Raw genomic sequence first — 24,940 nt, 5'->3', positions numbered from 1 at the left:
CATTTAAGTAAATAATATATAAAATTAATAAACCTAATATAATATATATATATAAAAGAGATAATGATAATATACGAAAGTATTTGAAAAAGGAAAAGAAAAAAATATGCACATAAAAAAACAACGAAATCATCAAAACAATACAAGATTATATGCTAAAATAATATGCTCTTATTTCTTAAGGAAAAAACTTCATTGTAAGCACAACAAAACCAAAGGGATAATTTATAAACAAAATTGTGGGCCGAAATAAAACGCGCACAAATGCTCGGGGATCAAAATTGAAAATGACCCAAATCACCAAAAACACTGCTTAGGCACGGACCAAACTGAAACAGCGTGCAAACTTTTGGAGAAAAATGAAAGAAACATTATAGGGACAAATAAAGCTAACGCAAAATAGGAAGGACTGGCCGCGCAAATTACCCATTTAAGGGGAACATGCGCAGAACCAATTGTCCATGCGCAGGCCACCTTTCTCCTTTCCCCAAAAACAATTAAAATTAAAGAACAGTGGCCCCCTTTTAAAAAAAAACTTTTAGAACACCCAAATCCCTTTTTTTTTAAAAAAAACCTTTTTTTTTCTTAAAATATTCACCCTCCATTTTATTCATCAGTAGAAATAAATAAAGAGAGCAGCCCCTTCTCCTCAACTTCTTTGCTCTGCTAGGTTTTCTACCTTCCCCCTTTTGAATTGTCACCAAACCATCGTGAACCCGCCGTGGCTTCCATCGTAAACGGTGGTTTAAAGCCTCATGGAACCGGGTTTTTGGCACTTTTAAAGGGAGATTCAATGGTGAGGCCTCTCTATACCGAAGAAAACAAAGGAGAAAGAACCCTTCACATTCTCCTTGCGTCGATTCTGACAACGGAAAAGAAAATTCCAGCGACACAACCCCGGGGTGGATCCGGTAAGACTCTCTTCTCCTCTCTTTTTTTTATATTTTTTATGCCCACTTTCATTTAATAGATTTGTAAACAAAAATAAAAAAGAAACTAAAGAACAAAATGAAAACCAAGAGAATACGATCGGAAATCCACCTTTTCTTTGTATTTTTTTTATTTCTCAAATCCTGCGTACAAGAATGGGGATCCCCCTCTTTTACGATTTATTTTCGACTTCTATTTTTAGCTGAAAAAAATGAGATAGAATCCAAAATCCCCCCTCTAAAATACAATCGATTCTCCTCTCCCCTTCTCCCCAAAAAAAAATCCCATCCATCCCCCCTTTTTAACCAGCATATTGATATGGCTTTTACAACATAATAATAATTTTTCACTATTTGCTACAGTAACTCGTGCGTGGCCCCTGTTGCTTTTCCATAATTGCAGGTGGCAGTGGCAGACAGCTGGTAGTGGAGGGCCCAGGTGCGGCGGCTAGGGTTTTTGTTTCCTTTTTTGGCTGAGAATTGTTTACGTGTTGGGCCATTGGGCTTTTAGCTTTTTTTTGGGGGGGTTTGGTTTGATTGTTTGTTTTTTATTATTATTTGGTAGGTATGGGCCCGGGCAAAATGGGCTCGTACAGCTGCCCCTCTTTGCTTGTTGTCGTGTAACGAGAACAGAGCAAAGACTAAGAAGGCCAATTTTGCCCGGTCTCACCGAGGCTTGATTTTATGGTGCTTATCTTCTTCAAGTAACCTCATTTCAGTCCACTGCGTCTTCTTGCTTTGATCCACTTCACGGCAACTTCAGATACGCCTTGTAGCTTCAATCTACTTTGTTACGACTCCATGGGGATGAGATTTGTGTTTTTAGTCTTCTCCACTACTACTTAAGGAGATAAGACTTGATGCGATCTGCTCCACTATTGCTTAGGGAGATAAGATTGTAATCTTCGATCTATTCCACTGTTTCTCAGGGAAGTAGAACTACCAGCTTCAATGTACTCCACTGTAATCAGGGAGGTAAAATCCGTCGTCTTCAACCTGCTCCACTATTGCTTAGGGAGATAAGATCTGTAATCTTCAATCTATTCCACTGCCAAATACAGGGAGATAGAGTTATCGGCTTCAATGTACTCCACTGTAGTCAGGGAGGTAAAATCTGCCATATTTGATCTGCTTCGCTGCCAAATACAGGAAGGCAAGATCTGCAATCTTCAATCTATTCCACTACCAAATACAGGGAGATAGAATTATCGGCTTCAATGTACTCCACTGTAGTCAGGGAGGTAAAATCTGCCATCTTTGATCTGCTTCGCTGCCAAATACAGGAAGGCAAGATCTGCAATCTTCAATCTATTCCACTGCCAAATACAGGGAGATAGAATTATCGGCTTCAATGAACTCCACTGTAGTCAGGGAGGTAAAATCTGCCATCTTTGATCTGCTTCGCTGCCAAATACAGGAAGGCAAGATCTGCAATCTTCAATCTATTCCACTGCCAAATACAGGGAGATAGAATTATCGGCTTCAATGTACTCCACTGTAGTCAGGGAGGTAAAATCTGCCATCTTTGATCTGCTTCGCTGCCAAATACAGGAAGGCAAGATCTGCAATCTTCAATCTATTCTACTGCCAAATACAGGGAGATAGAATTATCGGCTTCAATGTACTCCACTGTAGTCAGGGAGGTAAAATTTGCCATCTTCGATCTGCTTCGCTGCCAAATACAGGAAGGCAAGATCTGCAATCTTCAATCTATTCCACTGCCAAATACAGGGAGATAGAGTTATCGGCTTCAATGTACTCCACTATAGTCAGGGAGGTAAAATCTGCCATCTTTGATCTGCTTCGCTGCCAAATACAGGAAGGCAAGATCTGCAATCTTCAATCTATTCCACTGCCAAATACAGGGAGATAGAATTATCGGCTTCAATGTACTCCACTGTAGTCAGGGAGGTAAAATCTGCCATCTTTGATCTTCAATCTATTCCACTGGCAAATGCAGGGAGATAGAATTATCGGCTTCAATGTACTCCACTGTAGTCAGGGAGGTAAAATCTGCCATCTTTGATCTGCTTCACTGCCAAATACAGGAAGGCAAGATCTGCAATCTTCAATCTATTCCACTGCCAAATACAGGGAGATAGAATTATCGGCTTCAATGTATTCCACTGTAGTCAGGGAGGTAAAACCTGCCATCTTTGATCTGCTTCGCTGCCAAATACAGGAAGGCAAGATCTGCAATCTTCAATCTATTCCACTGCTAAATACAGGGAGATAGAATTATCAGCTTCAATGTACTCCACTGTAGTCAGGGAGGTAAAATCTTCTATCTTTGATCTGCTTCGCTGCCAAATACAGGAAGGCAAGATCTATTATCTTCAACCAGCTCTGCTACAAACAAGAGAGGCAAGGTTTGTCTTCGATTTTTACTGATCTGTTCTCTAGGGAACATGACCTGTATAATGAACCTAATTATGCCTAATGATTAGGATGGCATGATCAGAATGGATCAAATGTTCCTAACTAGATGTGCGTGAATGACATTTGAATGAATGCAGAATGTCATGAAAATGATTCCTTAATGCTTAGGTTATCATCGCTCAAAAGCTTATTAAGGCTTTATCACTAACATGTCGCAACGCCTTCTTGACCAGTCGGCATTTCCAAAGAAACACGTAATCTGATTGTCCCCCACTGTGAACATCGTAGTTCAATCCATTGTGACATAAAATTTGTACTATCAATCTCCTACTGTAACCCAAGGGTAGAAAGATATGGCTTTTTTCAATCTTCTCCTATCGCCATTCAAGGGTATAAGATTTAAATCCTCCTGGTCCCTTACATCATTCCCAATGTGTCGTACCAAAGACTCATGCGCAAACGAGGGTTCTCCTTCCCGAGGTAACCTCTTCTTATTGCCTGAAGATCATCACTTTCTTGTTTATTCAAGCTTTGTCACCAACATGGCGTCTTGTCAATCAACGCATTTGACAACAAAAATCCAAAGAGAAAGTCTAAATTTAGACTATTCCTTCCCAAATTTCCAACCTTTAAATTTGGAGTGTTCTAAACAATTGTCCTACTTGAGGCTCCTATATTATTTAGAAACTTTTGAGAGTAATATGCAAAACTTCCTTCGTGAAAGTTTTATTAGTCCATTAATCATTATTCCAATGCAACATGCTTGCAAAAGATCATAACGATAGATAAAATAGAATTGATTTGAGAGCATAGCTCAAAATGAATAAACTATCAATGATAGCAAGAATAAAATGGGAATTGATTGGGAACACGTATCTTGAAAAAGAATGAAGTATTCCAAGAAAAAAAAGTATGAGGACAAGATGCCCCAGATATCGTAGCTTGAACTTTTCTGTACCAACTCTTTGAAAGACCATTTTGAGTTTGACATGTGTTTAGGAGATCTACAAGACTTTGTCGATGCCCCAAGATGCTACCTACCCTTTCCTGTTGAATCAGGTATAGTAAGATCATCACATGCCCCGATTTGATCAAAATTTGAGCTGCTCTGATCGCCTCATACCCCAATTTGATCTAAAATTTGAGTCACCCTTTTTCGGGTTTTCAACTCAAGCCCCTTTGGTTTCAAGGTGCCCTTTGCGGGTTTTCACCTTGGCCTCTCATTTTTCACTCATTTTCTTTTCTTTTCTTTTTCATTAATTTTTTTTAAGTGAAGTATTTATTCCTTGAATCAAAATTCTCAAGATTGGGCAAGTTCTTGCCATCCATCTTGGTCAATCCCAGATAAAGCCTTCCACACAAGGTTCTTCTGGCTTGGCATCCACTTTCTTCTGAAGTCCCCTTTGTAGGGGAAGGATCTTTTTTAATATCAGGTCCCCCTTGTGGAATTCTCTAGAGCAAACCTTGTTTTGGTGAACTCATACCATTTGCTTTTGGTACATTTGACCATGATGAATATTTTGAACATTGCTCTTCAACTAGGATTGGATCCAAAACTCAAAGAGAAAGAAATCTCGACCTCAATAGGTAAAACCGCGATAAGCCCAAAAAGAGCGCGTTGCCCTGGCAGAGTTTTTTTTTGCGATATGGTGTTAATCTTGAACAGACTGCAAACTTTTGATATTGTGCTCATGTTCAAATTTAGTGCATTGTCAAATATGATCCTTTTCGACTTTTCAAGCTGACGTGATTTTTTCAAAAAATTTGCTGTCGACTTCGTGACATTGGCATATGAAGCAGCTTCTTCCCGTGAAAATAAACTGATGACCGCCAGACTTTTTAGGCGAGATCGACCTAACAACCTTCATGCCCCACATGGACTCCATTGATTTTTCGTAAGGTGGAATCTGTTTTCACCTTGTTCTACCCTCCTCAATTAGTACGGAGATAGGCCACAATCTATGTCATTTTTGAAGTCATGATATTCCTCTAAACACATGTCTCCCTCAAAAGGAGATTCTGAGTCTGTAGCAGTGTCATTCATGTCGTTGATATTCAGGGACCTGTTGTTGGTGCAAAAGAATATACAAAGAATGTATGAATTTAAGAATAATTATCTGTACAGTATAATTATGAATGAATGAATGATTTTGGAGAAAGAATGAAAGATTAAAAATAATTATTCATAAAGAATGAAAGAATATTAGCTCAAAAATGATCGCAAAGATGCATTATTAAAATAACGACGTTCAGACATGAGCCTATTTCACAAAAAATTCATATTGCTTCAGGCTAAAAGCAACAAGTGTGTTCTGAATATTACTCTAAGTAGGCTCTAAATACTACAGAGACTTCTTTTACAGTCTGATTTATTTAGAACACTTCCAAGTTTATGAGGGCAGACATCTAACAAAGTTCCCTCTTCAGTTGTGTCTTCATGCATGTCATTGATGTGAACACTTCCCAATATCTCTTCATACATCGTATTCACCTTATTGTCAATCATGATTGGGTAGCAGATTTTCTGCAGTAGATGAGTCACCCAACTTGACAATACCCATGTTGATGAGTTTTTCAACTAGTTTTTTTGAAGGTGATGCAATTCTCTATTGAGTGCCCTGTAATTCCTGCATGGTAGTCACATTGTGTGTTCGCATCATACCACTTTGGATATGGAGGTTGTGGGGGTTTTGAATAGGAAGGGGAAACAACATGCGCATTGAATAAATTTTGATATAGCTCTTCATATGACATCGGAATTGGCGTGAAGTAGAGCTTCTCAGTACCTGGTTTCACTCTAGGTTCTTGTCTCAATGAGCCTTGTTGGTTAGCGACCATTTTTCTTGGCTGATTCGCCGTAATTGGTTTTGAATAACCCTTGCTATATGTACTCGTGTTGTTCACCTCATTGTCTTTATTCTTTGGGGTTGATCTCTTGATGCCTTCTTCCGCATCTATCTTCCCACTTCTTATTGCATTTTCAATCATTTCACCAGACATCACTACATCTGAGAAGCTCATGGTAGCACTTCCTAACATGTGGTTAATGAACGGTGCTTTCAGAGTGTTGATGAAAAGCATCGTGGTTTCTTTCTCTAAAAGAGGTGGCTGGACCTGTGTCGCGACCTCTCTCCATCTTTGAGCATATTGCCTAAAGCTCTCACTTTGCTTCTTTTCCATGTTCTGCAATGTGATTCTATCGGGTGTCATATCTGTCACATGGTTGTACTGCTTTATGAAAGCCTGTGCTAAGTCCTTCCATGAATGGATGTTGACGCGGCTTAACTGGTTGTACCACTTAGCTGCAGACCCGATCAGACTGTCCTGAAAGTAGTGGATCAACAGTTGATCATTGTTGATGTATCCCGTCATCCTTCGGCAGAACATAGTGATATGAGCTTCAGGACAACTAGTCCCGTTATGCTTTTCAAATTCTGGCATTTTGAATTTGGGAGGGAGTACTAGATCAGGTACCAAACTCAAGTCCTTGGCGTCGATTTCGCAACGATAGTCGATGTTCTCCATGGCCTTGAATTTTTCCTCTAGCCATCTACATCGATCCTCAAGTTGTTTTGGCAGGTCCATTCTTGCCTTTTCTATTTTCGCCATATCATCGAGATCAGAGACCACCGGATTGGTGGGGTTGTCCCCGGGATTAGAACCCGAGCCTACTTGAAAGTGCATTGGTACCAAGGTGCCAGCCCGATATTGAGGTCCAATAGTGACAGGTGCTCCTTGAGGGCACATATCTAGTCGTGCCTGGGTGCTTGTCAGGGTAAAACCTGGAGGATAAACAGGGTTCTCCTGATCAACTCCCGAATTAATTACAGGGCTCTTTTCTTTATCAGCCAATAATTGTGCCAGTTGGCTCATAATTCTTTGGGATTCCCGCGCGTCCTGTTGGATTTTATCCAATTGTTCTTGCATCTTATCCTGCATTTCTTTTTGCATTTGTTCCAGCCTTTCTAACCTCTGATCCATTGCTTTTGTTTGGCAACGGGTACCGTAATGATATGTGGTTGGTGGATTCTTGTTGGTTTCCAGGGTAACTGAAATAATTTTACTTAATTAGGGTCATTTCGTGAAAATCTAATGCATATGATGCAATGTAATGCAAGTGTATGAAATGAATGCAAAAAGAGACGTTGATTCTTGGTTCAATTCTATTAGAACAACCTTATTAGAAAACAAATCTCTTTACATAAAGCGGATATATATATATACAGTTTCGCCCTCATAGGCGGAGTCCTTCGATCCTCTTCTTCATTCGAGTGTTAAGATAAGTCTCACAAACTATTCAAAAGGGACGTCTCTTCTATCTCCTTTTACTTGATCCGGGCCGTGACTCGTTGCTCACTCAACCTCGTGATGCTCGTTGGCTTCTTTTTAAAAAAAAATTGAGCAGCTCTCGAATAATCCTTGTCACTTTGAATTCTCGGGCAACGGAGCAATGGTTGTGTAGTCCTCCATTAAACTAACATCCCTCTCTTATCACGTTTCCTTAGACCATATTCGGACAACCGTATTATTATCCACTTTATCAAGAAACTCATTTCCTTATGACAAGCTCTCTATTTAACAACCGAACGTGAATCAACACCTCTTTTTATGATGAAAATGCAATGCAATCATAACAAAAAGAAAACATGTTAGTACAAAGCAAAAGCAAGCAAGAATAAATAGAACACCTATTTGGGTGAATACTAGGGGTTCGAGGTGGTTCTACCTAGGGTGGGCTCCTAAGGTTCACTACATGAGGTTTGGTTCTAAAGTAAGGGTACCCGAACCAGCAGATTTCTCGATCCTCACCCATTATAGGCTCATGCGGACCGAGTTCAGTTCAGGGGAATACATTTCCCTATGGCCATGCGGAGATGAAAATCTCACGAAGACATAGGTACGGATGTATCCCGGAAGCGATTCACTATCCCATGCGGAGGTGAAAACCTCACGAAGGCGTAGTTTCTCACTCCCACTTAAAAGGGTATGACCAGCGGTAATGCAATGCAATGTGCAGAGGTATAAAATAAAATACAGAACACGATAAAAATATAACTCAAAACAAAAGAGATGCAATGAGAGGATCGTAAATTTAAATCGAATTTTCAACTTTCGACAAAAAGACAAGAAATAATCAACACGTGGCTTGACTCTCTTATTCTCCCCAGCGGAGTCGCCAAGCTGTTGACACCATTTTTTGGATGAAAACGGGGTCGACTTGGATTTTGAAAATGAAACGAAATTGGGAGTCGCCACCAATCTTTTTTGATGAGGTGTGATCGGGTCACCTAGAAATTTGGGTTGTTTTAATAGAACATTTTGGTTTATTAAAACAATGATTTTGGTCTAGGAAAATATGAGAAAATAGGCTCGGGAGTCGGTTACGTATGAGGAAGGATTAGCACCCTCATTACGCCCAAAATTGGTACCAAATTGATTAAATACTGTCCTTTTGTCTAAAATTAAAAATGTTTTTGAAATGTGGTTCTTGTTAATAACATTTGAATAACCCGAGTCCATTGCCAAAAATCTTCTTGTTTCGACGTTCGAAAATTTGTAATTCAAAAATAACAAAAGGATGCCCAACTATTTGGTCTAACGAAAAATCGATACCCAGCACAGTAGGGCACGATTCCTCGAATTTCCAAACATTGACCATTGCCTCACCTTGGAAGATACGAGTGAAATTCCGGAGAGATATTCGATTATTTTGAGCAAATAGGAAATTGTAACCCAGCACGATAGGGTACTATTCCCCGAACTGCTAAATACCGAACATTTCCTTTATAAGTTTTTTTTTAGAAAACATGAATGAAATTCTAAAGAGACATTTGATTATTTTGAGCAAACGAGAAATTGCACCCAACACGTTAGGGCACGATTCCATGAATTGCTAAATATCGAACATTTCTTTCGTTTTAATAAAATTTTTTAAAAGACATGAGTGGAACACCGAAGGAATATTCGATTGTTTCGAACAAATAGGAAATTGCAACCCAGCACGATAGGGTACGATTTCCCGAATTGCCAAACATCTAATATTGCCTTTACTTACGAAAAATCTTATTTCGAGGTAACAAAATGTCATATCCAGTGAGTTAGGACACAACTATTTCCCGAATTTCCAAACACGAAACATTGTCTTGATTTGTGAAGTTTCAAATGCAATTGCAAAAAAATGAGTCAATATACTTGTTTGATTATTTAGAGATAAAAACAATTGACGTTGAGAAAGAAGTTGGAATTAAAAAAACATGATGCAATAAAGAGCATGCAAGCTTAGTATTGAGCCAGAAATAAAAATTTGGGACAATAACATTACATGAATAATCCAGAATGATACAAAAACATGAAGGAACAAATATATAAATACTAATGTTAATAATTATAAGCTAATGAATTAAAAGCCAACTTAAAAGAAGTTCTAAGCAAATTACTCAAATAAAATATCAAGTTTTAAAATAAAATGAACAATAAGGAAGAAAGGAAATTTTAAAAGAACACTACTATAAAAGTAATACAAAGACTTTAAAACAAATAATGGATATAAAACTTTTAAAATAAATAGAAAAATATAAATAAGTAATAATTTAAATAATATCATACGAATGAATTTTAAAATAAATGCTATAAAATAATTTACATGGAAATTTGAGATGCATCAAATATATATATAATACATAAATGAAGTTTCAAAAAGATTTAGCAATATGCAAAGTGATATATGTACAACATTTAAGTAAATAATATATAAAATTAATAAACCTAATATAATATATATATAAAAGAGATAATGATAATATACGAAAGTATTTGAAAAAGGAAAAGAAAAAAATATGCACATAAAAAAACAACGAAATCATCAAAACAATACAAGATTATATGCTAAAATAATATGCTCTTATTTCTTAAGGATAAAACTTCATTGTAAGCACAACAAAACCAAAGGGATAATTTATAAACAAAATTGTGGGCCGAAATAAAACGCGCACAAATGCTCGGGGATCAAAATTGAAAATGACCCAAATCACCAAAAACACTGCTTAGGCACGGACCAAACTGAAACAGCGTGCAAACTTTTGGAGAAAAATGAAAGAAACATAATAGGGACAAATAAAGCTAACGCAAAATAGGAAGGACTGGCCGCGCAAATTACCCATTTAAGGGGAACATGCGCAGAACCAATTGTCCATGCGCAGGCCACCTTTCTCCTTTCCCCAAAAACAATTAAAATTAAAGAACAGTGGCCCCCTTTTAAAAAAAAACTTTTAGAACACCCAAATCCCTTTTTTTAAAAAAAAACCTTTTTTTTTTCTTAAAACATTCACCCTCCATTTTATTCATCAGTAGAAATAAATAAAGAGAGCAGCCCCTTCTCCTCAACTTCTTTGCTCTACTAGGTTTTCTACCTTCCCCCTTTTGAACTGTCACCAAACCATCGTGAACCCGCCGTGGCTTCCATCGTAAACGGTGGTTTAAAGCCTCATGGAACCGGGTTTTTGGCACTTTTAAAGTGAGATTCAACGGTGAGGCCTCTCTATACCGAAGAAAACAAAGGAGAAAGAACCCCTCACATTCTCCTTGCGTCGATTCTGACAACGGAAAAGAAAATTCCAGCGACACAACCCCGGGGTGGATCCGGTAAGACTCTCTTCTGCTCTCTTTTTTTTATATTTTTTATGCCCACTTTCGTTTAATAGATTTGTAAACAAAAATAAAAAAGAAACTAAAGAACAAAATGAAAACCAAGAGAATACGATCGAAAATCCACCTTTTCTTTGTATTTTTTTATTTCTCAAATCCTGCGTACAAGAATGGGGATCCCCCTCTTTTACGATTTCTTTTCGACTTCTATTTTTAGCTGAAAAAAATGAGATAGAATCCAAAATCCCCCCTCTAAAATACAATCGATTCTCCTCTCCCCTTCTCCCCCAAAAAAAATCCCATCCATCCCCCCTTTTTAACCAGCATATTGATATGGCTTTTGCAACATAATAATAATTTTTCACTATTTGCTACAGTAACTCGTGCGTAGCCCTTGTTGCTTTTCCATAATTGCAGGTGGCAGTGGCAGACAGCTGGTAGTGGAGGGCCCAGGTGCGGCGGCTAGGGTTTTTGTTTCCTTTTTTGGCTGAGAATTGTTTACGTGTTGGGCCATTGGGCTTTTAGCTTTTTTTTGGGGGGGTTTGGTTTGATTGTTTGTTTTTTTTTATTATTTGGTAGGTATGGGCCCGGGCAAAATGGGCTCGTACAGATTCAAACTGGTGATTGAAGCTGGGTTGGTAAAATGGTGTTCAATCTGGCTGTTTTTGTTTTTAAATTTGTGTTATGATTTATTTTTGGCAACAATAGATATGGTGAGATCTGGCTGTGCTGCGGCAGATAATAGAAGAATGACGGAAGAAAATCTAAATCATAAAGAAAAGAAAGCAAAATTGGAAGCAAAACAGAGAAGAAGAATGAGAGAAGAATATGAAAAGCTTACAGTGACTGAACAACCCAAAAAACAGATGAAGGCAGGCAAGTCGAACACAAAGAATACAATAATAATGGAAGAAGGAAACGCAAATATATCTTCTGCTTCAAAACATGGAAAGGTTTTGTTCAAATCTCTTTTCATGCTTCTTCTTGGTGGGTTTAGACCTTAGAATTGATGTGCATCTCCATGACTTAAACTGCAGGTTGATGATGAGTGCGTAGAAAGTTTTATGGAGCAACTTAAAGCCAAAGTGAAGAGTGAAGTAGATTTTTCAGACTTCCAAATCTTAGAAGAGGATTTAGGGAAGGATTTGAGAATGGTTGGGAGATTTAGTGTTCCGCTACACCTGGCTCTTATTGCAAACAGAATCAAAGATGGGTTTGGCTTCACTTGGGAAGAAACACAGAGTTGAATAACCTTCTGGGTTTCTTTCTTGGATGTGGGAAATTAGGGATTTTAGGGGGGAAAGTTGGGGATTTCGGGGGGAGGGGGGAGGGAATTTAAAAAAATGGCGCTATTTTTTTAAATTAAATTTTATTTTGTGGCGTTTTTTATAAAAACGCCACTATTGCTTATCTATTGCGCCGCAAAAAATTATTTTATTTAGAATAAAATGATACTGTTTTGTTACATAAAATGGCGCTATTTTTAAAATTAAATTATTTTTTGTGGCGTTTTTTAAAAAAATGCCGCTATTGCTTACCTTTTGCTATGAAAAACGCTGCAAAAAATTATTTCATTTGGAATAAAACGACACTGTTTTGCTATGCTAAAAATCTTTTATTTTGTCTGTTAAAAATTATTAGTTAAGTGATTTTATAAAATATTTATTATTTTTTTATAAATTAAATTTTTATAAAAAAATCAAGTACTCTCAAAATAAATTCGTATATTTTAATAAGAAAAAAATGATTAAATGGCTGTAATTAATTATTAAGTTAGAATTATTCAATGTAAGCAATTAATCTCTCATATATCAAGTTTCTATCAAAGATTGAGACGTTAATCATGATTTTATATTATTCATTTCTGATCTAATCTTTATTTTATTAGAGATATTTCTTCCTAACTAAAATATAAATATTTTGCTAGATGTTCGATGTGGAATGATTTTAGTTTTTGTATTTTATTTTTATTTGCTATAATTTGGTCCTATATATCCAAAATAGATAGTTACCTATCTGTATCAATTTGTTACATTTTTTTATTAATTTTTTAAATCTAATATTTAAATATATCAAATGGTTTAGATTGAATATTTTTTAGCCATAAACACCGCTAATGTTACCTTTTCCGGCGTTTACAGAAGAAACGCCACTAATAAATTAAATTCTTGTAATGAAACGACACTGTTTTGAAAAATTCTAATACATATTAGCGGCGTTTTTGCTATAAACGCCGCCAAAGCTCGCATATTTTATAATTTTTTATATTCAATTATTGTATATTGCATATCAATTTTAAATTAATAATCTTTACAATTTATTGTTATCTCTTTTACAATTATATAAGAACTTAATTAGTATATAAATTAAAAAATACTAATTAATCTAAACCTTAAACCCTAACTCGACCCCGAATCTCTAAACCCTAAATCACTAACTCTTAACCCCAAACTCCTAACCACTAACCCTTAAACCTTATTTAATATATAAATTAAAAAACACTAATTAATCTAAATCATAAATCCTAAACCCTAACTCAACCCTAAATCCCTAATCTTTAAACCCTAAACCCTAAACTCTAAACTCTAACCCAACCCCAAATCCCTAACCCCTAAACATTATTTAATATATAAATTAAAACACACTAATTAATCTAAACTATAACATGACACCGAATCCATAAACCCTAAATCCCTAACTAATCTTAACCTCTAACCCCTAACCCCTAACTCATAAACCTTAAATCAGAATCCCTAATCCCATAAACATTCGGCTCTAGACTTGAGAATCAGCTAACACTTTTTGTTATCAAGAAAAAACAAGCAGCTTTTTCTTTTTGAGAGCAAATCGTCCAACTAACCCCACCGACTCTACTAGCTAAATTGAATCCCAACTTCACTTAATTATTTTCTAAAATTCAATATTTAATAAATTTTATTCGAATTTCAATATTTATAATATTTTCCTATAACCCTTTCTCAACCTAAAAAACCTAGCTAGTATTAATTTCTAGTGGGTTTTAGACCAAGTAACAACCTCATTTGTCCCCTTTCATTCATTTTCAGTTCTTACTCTTGAGTAGATACTATTAGGTCATTGTTGTGTTCATGTTTGATTAACTAAATATAAAATTATTTTTGGTAATAAAATTATCAATATATAATATTATTTATCAAGATATTTGGTGTTTTATATTGCTTTTTTTGATTTATTTAATCGAACTATCAAAATTTATTATTCTTATAAAAATTTATTCTATTTTTTATTCTTTACAACACAACAATTTAAGTTTTATGATATTTTATTTTACTCATAATTTAATATATTTTTCTAGTAAAGTAGTTTAAATAAACTGTGATTGGAAAATAATAATAGATAGTTAGGAGTTAGGACGACTTCTCTTTAATAAAAACATTTTGTATTAAACAATATTATTTGTTACCATTTAAATGTAAATTTGACCAATATATAATAAATACAACGAAATATCAATTTTTTAACTTATAAAAAATATATATCAAAGAATGAGATAATTCGATTTTATTATTATTAGCGGCGCTTTTTCAAAAACGCCGCTAAAGGCCCGAGCATTACGGCGCTTTTTCAAAAATGCCGCTAAAGGCCAGAGCATTAGCGACACTTTTTCAAAAACGCCGCTAAAGGCTAGAGCATTAGCGGCGCTTTTTCAAAAACGCCACTAAAGGCCCGAGCACTAGTGGCGCTTTTTCAAAAACCTCGCTAAATGCCCCCAAAACTCAGAAAACGGTGTCGTTGGGCTTAGGCTTTTTGCGGCGCTTTAAAAAAAACGCCGGTAATGCTTATTTTTAGCAGCGTTTTCCAAAAAGCACCGCTAATTCTCGACCTTTAGCGGTGTTTTTATAGAAGCGCCGCTAATGCTTGATTTTTTAGTGGCGTTTTTTATCCAAACGCCGCTATAACACTACACCAAAATATGCTTTTAGCGGCATATTTTGTGGCGTTTGCATGACAAATGCCGCTAAAATTCGAGTATTAGCGGCGCAGTGAACTAAACGCCGTAAAAGAACATCATTAGCGGTGTTTACAACCACACGCCGCAAAATCTCCTATCCAAAACACAACGTTTTCGTCTTTATGTATGCAAGAATTAGTGGCGCTTCAAAAAACACGCCGCTAAAGTGTCTTAGCGGTGTTTTACAACAACGCGTCATAATTTCTCCTAACCAAAACGCATCGTTTTTAGTGTTGATGTATCCTAGAATTAGTGGCGCTTCTCAAAAAACACCGCAAAAGCGTCTTAGCGGCGTTTTGTGATATGCACCGCTAAGGCACCGTATTAGCGGCGTTTCGTAAAAAGCGCCGCAAAATATCTTTACTAAAACGCGTAGTTTTAATTTTGATGTATACTTATATTAGTGGCGCTTACTAGAAAACACCGTTAAAGAATAGATTTAGCGGCGCTTGAGCCAAAGCGCCGCAACGTATCTTAACAAAACGCAGTGTTTGGTCTTAAGCTATGTTACATTTAGTGGCGCTTATAGGAAAATGCCGTAAAAAATCTGAACCAAAACGCACCGTTTTGGTCTCGATGTATACTTTCAATTAGTGGCGCTGACGTTAAAACGCCGCAAAAATATCTTAACTAAAACACATAGTTTTAATTTTGATTATATTAGTGGCGCTTACTAGAAAACGCCGTTAAAGAATAGCATTAGCGGCGCTTGAGCCAAAGTGCCGCAAAGTATCTTAACAAAACACAGTGTTTGGTCTTAAGCTATGTTACATTTAGTGGCGTGTATAGGAAAACGCCGCAAAATATCTGAAGCAAAACGCACCGTTTTGGTCTCGATGTATATTTCAATTAGTGGCGCTGACGTTGAAACGCCGCAAAAATATCTTAACTAAAGCGCGTAGTTTTAATTTTGATGTATACTTATATTAGTGGCGCTTACTAGAAAACGCCGTTAAAGAATAGCTTTAGCGGCGCTTTGGATCAAGCGCCGCAACGTATCTTAACAAAACGCAGTGTTTTGTCTTAAGCTATGCTACATTTAGTGGCGCTTATAGGAAAACGCCGCAAAATATCTGAACCAAAATGCACCGTTTTGGTCTCGATGTATACTTCAATTAGTGGCGCTGACGTTAAAACGCCGTAAAAAAGCAAAATACCTTAAACAAAACGCAGCGTTTTTGTCGTTATGTATACTAAAATTAGTGGCACTTTCCTGAAAACGCCGCAAAATATGTTAACAATAATTTGGTCTTAACCATGCATTATATAATGTAGGTTATTATATATTTAGTTTATCATATTTGGTTTAGGTTTAGGTTATTAGAGTTCATTATATAATGTTTAGTATTTTTAGATTATAGTTTAGGGTTTAAGGTCTACGTTGTAGGTTTAGTGTTTTCAGTTTAGGGTTTGAGAGTTTGATGATTAAGGTTCAGTGATTATTATAAGTTAAAAATTTTATCGTATATAGTTTAGGGTTTTAAGGTCAATCATTGTATAAAGTTTATTATTTTGTGAATATTAGAGTTTTGAGTTTAGGGTTTATGATGTAGGTTTTGGTGTCTTGGGTTTAGGGTTAGTAGTTTGGGGTTTAAGTTTTGGGGTTTGGGATTAATTAGTATTTTAGGGCTTGATGCTTCTGGTTAACGGTTTGTAGTTTATAATTTAAGGCTTACAATGCATGGTTTTGAGTGTAAGGTTACAGGTTTAGAGTGTAAGGTTTGTAGTTTAGGGTTTAAGAGTTTAAAGTTTAAAGGTTACGGGTTTAAAGTTTAAAGGTTACGGGTTAAAGTTAGGGGCCTATGGTTTAGGGTTTAAATTTCTTTTTTCCACATTCAAGGGATATGCTAAAAACATTGGAAAATATATGTTAAAAATAGAAAAAAGTGAAATAGTATTATTTTAAATAATTTGAAAAATAAGTTTAACTAGTAGTGGCGTTTTGCGTGAAAACGCCACAAATATTTATTGAAATATAGCAAAACTGTGTCGTTTTGTCTGATTTTTTAGTGGCGTTTTAGTAAAAATGCCGCAAAAGGAGTTATGTTAGTGGCGTTTTTTCAGAGAATGCCACAATTTTGGTATTAGCCTCTATTAAATGTTGTCGTTTTTATGTAATATTTCAGTGGCGTTTTATTATAAACGCCGCAATTATGCTATAAGTGTTTCCTAAATGTTGTCGTTTTGTATCTTTGAAATTTTAATGCGTTAGTGGCGCTATTTATAAACGCCGCAAATTTGGTACTGAACTATCGTAAACGGCGTCGTTTTTGTCGCGCAGAATTTCCTTAGTTCACCCCTTCTTTGATTTCCCCAAATTCATTCCCTAATTTCCCATTTCGTATTCCCCCAATTCCCCGATTTCATTTCCCCCCAATTCCTATTTGCCCAGTTTCCCCGATTTAATTTCCCTAAATCCCCAAATTCCCAAATCCCCCCTGTCATTGCAGTCGGCTCCACTCCGGCGGTCGCTCTATAACCCGCTTTCGCAGTCGTCTACTTCTTCTATTCAGTGTTTCTTCTATTCGGTTAAGGTTATATTTCTTCGCATTAAAGCCCATTATTCCATAATATTTGTTACCTTGTTGAATCGGGTGCATGTTTTCGATATTAATATTTTGGATTATTTTGTTCAAGGTCACAAAGCAACTATTCTAGTGGAGGATTAAGTCTTGGGGAGTTGTTCATCTGCTGCAAGGGTAAGTTATTGATTTGGGGGTTCAAAATTTGATTTGCGTTAAACTATTGAATTCATAGACAAGAAGATTAGGGGATTTTTAATTTTGCTTTAAAAATTTTGTATTAGGCTAGATGTCGGGGGTTTTCCGAGCTTATTCTGCTTAATTTAGGCCGAACATTTCCTAGTGCTTGCCTTGCATGGTTTGATTAAAAAAAATACCCGAGTGTGAAAATGCAAAAATAAAAAAATCCCTTTAACAAAGCACTCCTTTGAAACGTGGTGGGTAAAGAGGATTCTCAGTGTCATGTAAGGTGCGGTGATAAAGTTTGGTTGGACTTGGATTGATGCTAAAATGGAATTAAGCTTGTTTTGAAGGGACGGTTTCAGTTAAGCTAAGGAACTTTTACCAAAGGTTTTTCCTGTATCTGTTTTATAATTTATAAACATTAATTTTTATAGAGTCGGCCTTATTCCTTCCAGCAATGTTATTTTTAGTATTTAAACTTGAGTTTTCTGTAAAATCTGCTTTACCACTATAGCCACACTTGTGGTTCAAAGGGTATTGATGCATGGAAATGGTGGATATGTTCTAAAGTGGAAGAACATAAACGGTCCTTAGTGTTCTTCAGCTTCCACCATTAGAATTCTTAAAAGCAACCATGGAGCAACACTGTAAAAAGAAACAGTTGCTTGAAAATCACGAAGATAAAAAGCCACCTTTATGGTAGCTCCGTTACTTCCACATGGGTCCGGTTTTGTGGACCCTGGATTCTGAAACGCATGAGCTAATCGCATGCATAACGTTTGATTGTTTAATTTGAGTAGGTCATCAAAATTTAAAACTTTTGAACTATTTTGGGTTTTAATTATTTTGGATTCTGAGTGCTTGGGTTTTTTAATTTTCGGAAAACCCCCAACATGTGGCCTAAGGCAATCAGCAATTGCATCTGGGTATTTAAATCAATGCTGCGTATTTTATAGATTGGGTGTTCTCGTATTTGTTAGATTTTTTTTATTTTATATTGGTTGGTGATAATATAACTGTTCTCGTAATTTATAATTTTGCTTTAAACATGTCCAGGTAATGAAGATGATTTTTAAGTTGAAATTTATTAGGCCATGTTTTTTAGTCAGATTTTAACTCGAAAATATATCATCTTTGTTTGTTTGTTAAAATTGTTTTTCCGGCAGATTCTTATTGCAATTTGTGATTATATAAGTGATACATTAGTAAAAAACCTAAAATTTAATTAGCCGATTGAAAATGGGTCAATGTGTTCTAGAATCCGTGTTACCAATTACTATCTATTCGGTTTGTAGTTTTTAAACTATGAATTTGGTTTATAAACTACTCATTTATGGTTTGTAATCTGATTCATTTATGAATTCATTTTTAATTATTTGAAATGAAATATTTTAATTAATTGGTAACAATTTGCAATGCTTAGAAAATGAACACATAATTGTCATAGTCCATCTAGCATGTTAATATTTTCCAGCAGCAACTTTGAAAGGAATATGATTTGGACCGTTCGTGCAAAAAACGAAATCATTCGTGCCAAAAACGCAGTAAATTTAGATTTTTTTTATATATTACATATATTAATATGGATATATAACCTATATTTCAATTTTTTGTAATGATAACATTTTCTAAATAATTATAAATATTGTTTTAATATCTATATAAGTTTTCTAAATTTATAAGGTTTCTATATTAGTATTAAATTTATTACTATTAAATTTATAAAATTTTATAAATATTGTTTTAATATCTATATTAGTATTATAAATATTGTTTTAATATAACCTATAAAATTTAAAAGTTTTCTAAATAATTACAAATATTGTTTTAATATCTATATAAGTTTTCTAAATTTATAAGGTTTCTATATTAGTATTAAATTTATTACTATTAAATTTATAAAATTTTATAAATATTGTTTTAATATCTATATTAGTATTATAAATATGGTTTTAATATAACCTATAAAATTTAAAAGTTTTCAAAATAATTATAAATATTGTTTTAATATTAAATTTATTAGTATTAAATTTTTAAGTTTTCTAAATAATTATATATAAGCTTATATATCTTACATAATACATAACTATATAACAAACATAATAAATAACTTACATAATAACACATACCGTACATAAATTAAATAAGTTACATGATACACAAAAAAAAAACTTACATAACTTAGATAATATCCTACATAATAAATTAGTGAATAATACATACTTACATAAATTAAATAAGTTACATAATACACAAATTACATAACTTACATAATACATAATTTACATAATACACACCTGACATAACTTACATAATACATATTTTACATCACTTACATAAGACATAACTTACATAAGTTTCATAATACACAACTGACGTAACTTACATAATACACAACTTACATAAGTTTGATAATACACAACTTACACAGCTTACATAACTTACACAAGTTACATAACTTACATAATAAATAACTTATTCCTAAATCCTAAACCCGTGCAATTTATTGTCAATGTCAGACTTCAAGAATTAAGAAATGGACCGTTCTTGGATGAATTTGTCAAGGGTTAGCAACGGTTATCGAAATGGGGTGCAGAGTTTTCTAAATTTTGCATTTCAATATGCAAGCCAAGAGAACATGATTCTTTGCCCATGTAAGATGTGTGTCAACATAAACTAGCATTACCGTGAGGTTGTATACGAGCATCTAATTGTTGATGGGTTTGTTAAGGGTTATAAGCAATGGCTTTTTCATGGAGAATGCCCTAGAAGTACTTCCTCTTCAACGATGGATGTATCTTATCCTGGTACTGCTTACCATCAGTCTGATAGAGGGGATGATATGGAAGGTATGTTGCGGGATGCATTTAATATGCACAATCATGGTGTGCAATCATTCCCAGGGGATTTTATGGCATCTGATGATTGTAATATTGGTGGAACTGCTTTTACCGAATCGGGAAGTAGTGTACCTCTTGAAGAGCCAAATGGAGAAGCGGCAAAGTTCTACGCTCTACTTAATGACATGAACGAAGAACTGTATGAGGGATCAAAATTTTCAAAAATGGTCTTCTGTGTTCGTCTTTTTCATTTAAAATATTTGGGAGGGTGGACTGAAAACTCGTTGACAATGCTATTAGAGTTTTTGAGAGAGATGTTTCCGTTTGCAAAAATCCCTCAGTCATGCAAGGATATGAAGAAAATGATAAAATATTTAGGCCTTGGGTACAACAAAATCCATAGTTGCCCAAATGACTGCATGTTGTATTGGGGCGATCGGAAAAACCAACAGTGCTGTCATGTATGCGGCCAATCCCGTTGGATAAATAGAAACACAAAAGATGGGAACGACGATGAAAATGATGCACAGTCGAGGAAGAAGCCAGTTAAGATTTTACGGTATTTTTCGTTGATACTAAGGCTTCAAAGGCTTTTCATGTCGTCGAAGACGGCGGATTCAATGACGTGGCACCATGATGGACGAACCGATGATGGATTACTAAGGCATCCGGCAGATTCTTTAGCTTGGAAAGCATTTGACAATAAATTTCCAAGCTTTGCAAACGATCCTAGAAGTGTGAGGCTTGGGCTAGCATATGATGGATTTAATCATTTCAAGATCATGAGCACTGCCTACAGTACTTGGCCAGTAGTGCTTGTTCCTTACAATCTGCCTCCGTGGATTCGCATGAAGCAATCTTCCCTTATCTTATCTATGATTATCCCTGGAGAGAAAGGGCCCGGGAATGATATCGACATTTATTTACAGCCACTTATTGAAGAGTTAAAACAATTATGGGCTGGTGTCAAGACATACGATGTGCTGAGAAAGGAGAACTTTAATTTACGTACAGCTTTGATGTGGACCATTAATGACTTTCCCGCTTATGCCAATTTATCCGGTTGGAGTACTAAGGGTCGTTATGCGTGTCCTTGTTGTGCTGCACAAACATGCTCGCAATGGTTGTACAATGGGAAGAAGTTCTCTTACATGGGGCATCGTCGGTGGTTACCGGAAAATCATAGATTTAGATTTCAGAGTTCTGTATTTGACGGCACTGAAGAGTTCAGAGAAGCTCCTTCCCAGACCAGTGGCTCTGAAATCTTGTTCATGTTGGAAGATATGAATTTTATTTATGGGAAAATGAACCAACTGGCAAACACGCAGAGAAACAAAATATCAAATGATGAAGCCGATGAAAGCTCCGACGAAGAGGACGATCCTAATGAGGCGCATTTGTGGAAAAAAAGAAGTATTTTTTTTAGTTGCCTTATTGGGAGCATCACCTTTTACGACACAATCTTGATGTTATGCATATTGAGAAAAATGTCTGCGAGAACATTGTGGGTACAATTTTGAACGTCGACGGAAAATCAAAAAACAATCTTCAGAGTCGACTTGATTTAGTCCAAATGGGAATTCGGCCTGATCTTCATCCCAATCCACTTCCGAATAAGAAATAACGGTTGTCGCCTTCTATTTTCCCAATGTCCAAGACGGAGAAAGAACTGTTTTGCATGGTGTTGAAGGATATAAAGGTTCCGGATGCGTATGCATCAAATATATCTCAATGTGTTAGTGTTAAAGATCAAAGATTATATTCGCTAAAATCACATGACTATTACATCTTGATGCAAGATTTAATGCCAGTTGCTCTACGATGTTGTATGTCCAAGAAGGTGACGTCTTGTATCATTGAACTATCCAACATAATGAAAGCCATTTGTGGCAAAGTTTTGGATGTTCAAGAACTTCAAAAGGTATAGGATCGAGCCGTTTTGACTTTATGCAACATGGAGAAAATCTTCCCACCTTCCTTCTTCACCATTATGGTTCACTTGATAATTCATCTTCCATTCGAAGCAATTCTTGGCAGACCCGTTTTCTATCGATGGATGTATCCCATAGAAAGGTCTTAAAGAATTATTTTTAAAATTTTCCTTCATTCACCTCTATGCCTTTAGTTACAACTTTTGATAATGTTGTATATTGTGTTTAGGTTCCTATCCAAATTAAAGTCTTACTGCCGCAACAACCGATATCCAGAAGGATCGATTGCTGAAGGCTACTTGGCAGAGGAATGTATGACATTCTGCTCGAGATATTTGGAAGATGTCGAAACAAGGTTGAACAGACCAAATAGGAATGCTGGACTTACAGACTATGACTTAGCCGATACTTATTTGTTCCAAAGTTTTGGACAACCAATCGGCAAAGTTGAAATTGCGGAATTAGATCATTTATCGTGGGTACAAGCACATCGATATGTTCTGTTTCACCACGAATCATTGGAACCTTTACGGAAGTAAGTTCCCCAAATTTTATAAATATTTATCAAACTAAAAATTGTTTATCTTCTAACAAAGATCACATTTTTTTAAACATAGTGAGTACAAAAAAATATTGAGATCTCGTTCGCGCTCCCGAAGAACACAACATCGAGATATCAATAAGTTGTTTACAGAATCTTTTTATGAATGGTTAAGCCAAACGGTATGTGGTTGGAGCTTTCGCTTACAAATTGTAATTCTTTCTCATAACATTTTTAATTACTTAGTTTACTTTCCATTCAATAGGTTTGGAATGGGAAGAGCGTAAACGACGAAGTTAAATGGCTCTCCCAAGGTCCAAATCGAGTGGTTAAAAGATATAGTGCGTTCCTCATCAACGGATTCAGATTTCATACAAAATATCGCGAGAGGTTGAGGAGAACGCAAAATTGTGGAATAGTTGTTAATTCTACAATTACAAGTTATGCTAGCGCTAGGGACAATATTCCTGTCGAGGGAAATGTGGAATATTTCAGACAGCTTACTGACATAATTGAGTTGGATTACTACGGCAAATGGAAAGTTGTCTTATTTCGAGCTGATTGGGCCGATGTTAATACAGCTCGTGGAATCAAGCAAGATCAATTTGGTTTTACAATGGTGAACTTTGACCGATTGATTCACACAGGACAACAACTGATAGATGAGCCGTATTATTCTCAAGTCAAGTCAAACAAGTTTTTTACTCAAAAGATCCAACTGATGAGGGTTGATACGTTGTACTCCGTAACATCCCTAAGACTTGTTTGACATGGGCAGTGGAAGTAGAGATAACATCGACGACAGATCAGAAACTTTGCCATTTCCAGAACAAAACTTAAACGATAATATCCCTAGTACTAGTGCACAACTTCAATGGGTTCGTCAGGATACGAATGAAGATATTTACGAATAATGATGTAGTAAGATTTTACGATTGTTTAATTATATGTAACTTACATTAGTATTAAATCTTGGTCTTATTATATAACTCAACTATTTTATATGTGTTGTTATTGCTGTAATTAGTTATTAAGTTTAATTACATTTTATGTGTATTGCAGATAAAATGCCTAGACGAAAAATTATAAGGGAAAGCATTGTTCAAAATGATCCAAACTCGACAAAAACAAATAGTACTGAACAACAGACAGCAATTGGATCTTCGAATGTTCTGATTACACACGAGGATCCTACGGAAGTTCAAAGTAACTTACATTAATTCCATGCGTGTTGACTTATAATTGATTTATTTTTCAAATTCTTATATTATAATATACCATTTTTAGCTGAAAATGGTGGGACGCGTAGAGGTCGAGGACGTACGATACTTAGAGAGTTATACGAGTTAGATCCAATCGAGCGTGTCAAGGTATGCAGAAACAGTTTTGGTCAGCCTGTTGGATCAGAAGCTCGACTTTTAGCAGGATACATGGGCATTTTAGCACGAAATGGGAATATGTTGCCTATCAACTACGAGTCATGGCGTAAAATGCCCGATAGCAACAAAACCAAGCCCTCGATAATATTAAGGTAACAAAATGTTAATGTCATCTGTAATGCTTGGGAAATAGTTTCATTTATATTTACTTTATTAACTTGTGTTTTTTGTAGGCGAGGTTTGCTTTAGAGGTCTCCGATGCTTATGTAAAGAAGGCATTGGGAAAAAGATGGAGAGACAATAAAAGTACTTTGAAGAAAAATTATTATAAGACAAAAACAACCCTCGATGAGAAATTGCAAAATGCCCCGCCGGGTATTTTTAGATACTAATGGGAAGATGCGGTTAGATTTTGGCATTCTCAGAAAGGCGAGGTACGACGTACTTCCAAACTATTTTAATTATTTTGGTTTATAGTATTTACTATTTACGTACTAAAAATTTTATAACGTAGGATCGTGAACGAGTTGGAAAAAGCAGCCGGCAGCAACAAAAATTCACTCACACAGCCGGGTCGAGAAGTTTTGTATGTGTAGCTGAG

General features: G+C 35.6%; 1 protein-coding gene across 1 annotated transcript; it reads left to right on the top strand.

Annotated features, from left to right (window-relative positions):
* Positions 1-10,825: 10,825 nt before the first annotated feature.
* On the top strand, positions 10,826-12,518 carry LOC107915815 (uncharacterized). The gene is made up of 4 exons (XM_041102576.1): positions 10,826-10,949; positions 11,370-11,405; positions 11,532-11,905; positions 11,990-12,518. Exons 3-4 carry the CDS (start codon positions 11,534-11,536, stop codon positions 12,197-12,199), a joined length of 582 nt encoding a protein of 193 aa, XP_040958510.1. The 5' UTR covers positions 10,826-10,949; positions 11,370-11,405; positions 11,532-11,533; the 3' UTR covers positions 12,200-12,518.
* Positions 12,519-24,940: the final 12,422 nt, after the last annotated feature.

The sequence above is a fragment of the Gossypium hirsutum genome, chromosome D10 (genome assembly GCF_007990345.1).
Source record: "Gossypium hirsutum isolate 1008001.06 chromosome D10, Gossypium_hirsutum_v2.1, whole genome shotgun sequence".
Classification (NCBI taxonomy): Eukaryota; Viridiplantae; Streptophyta; class Magnoliopsida; order Malvales; family Malvaceae; genus Gossypium; species Gossypium hirsutum.
The sequence above is the reverse complement of the archived record's forward strand: the minus strand, read 5'-3'. Positions and strand labels throughout refer to the sequence as shown.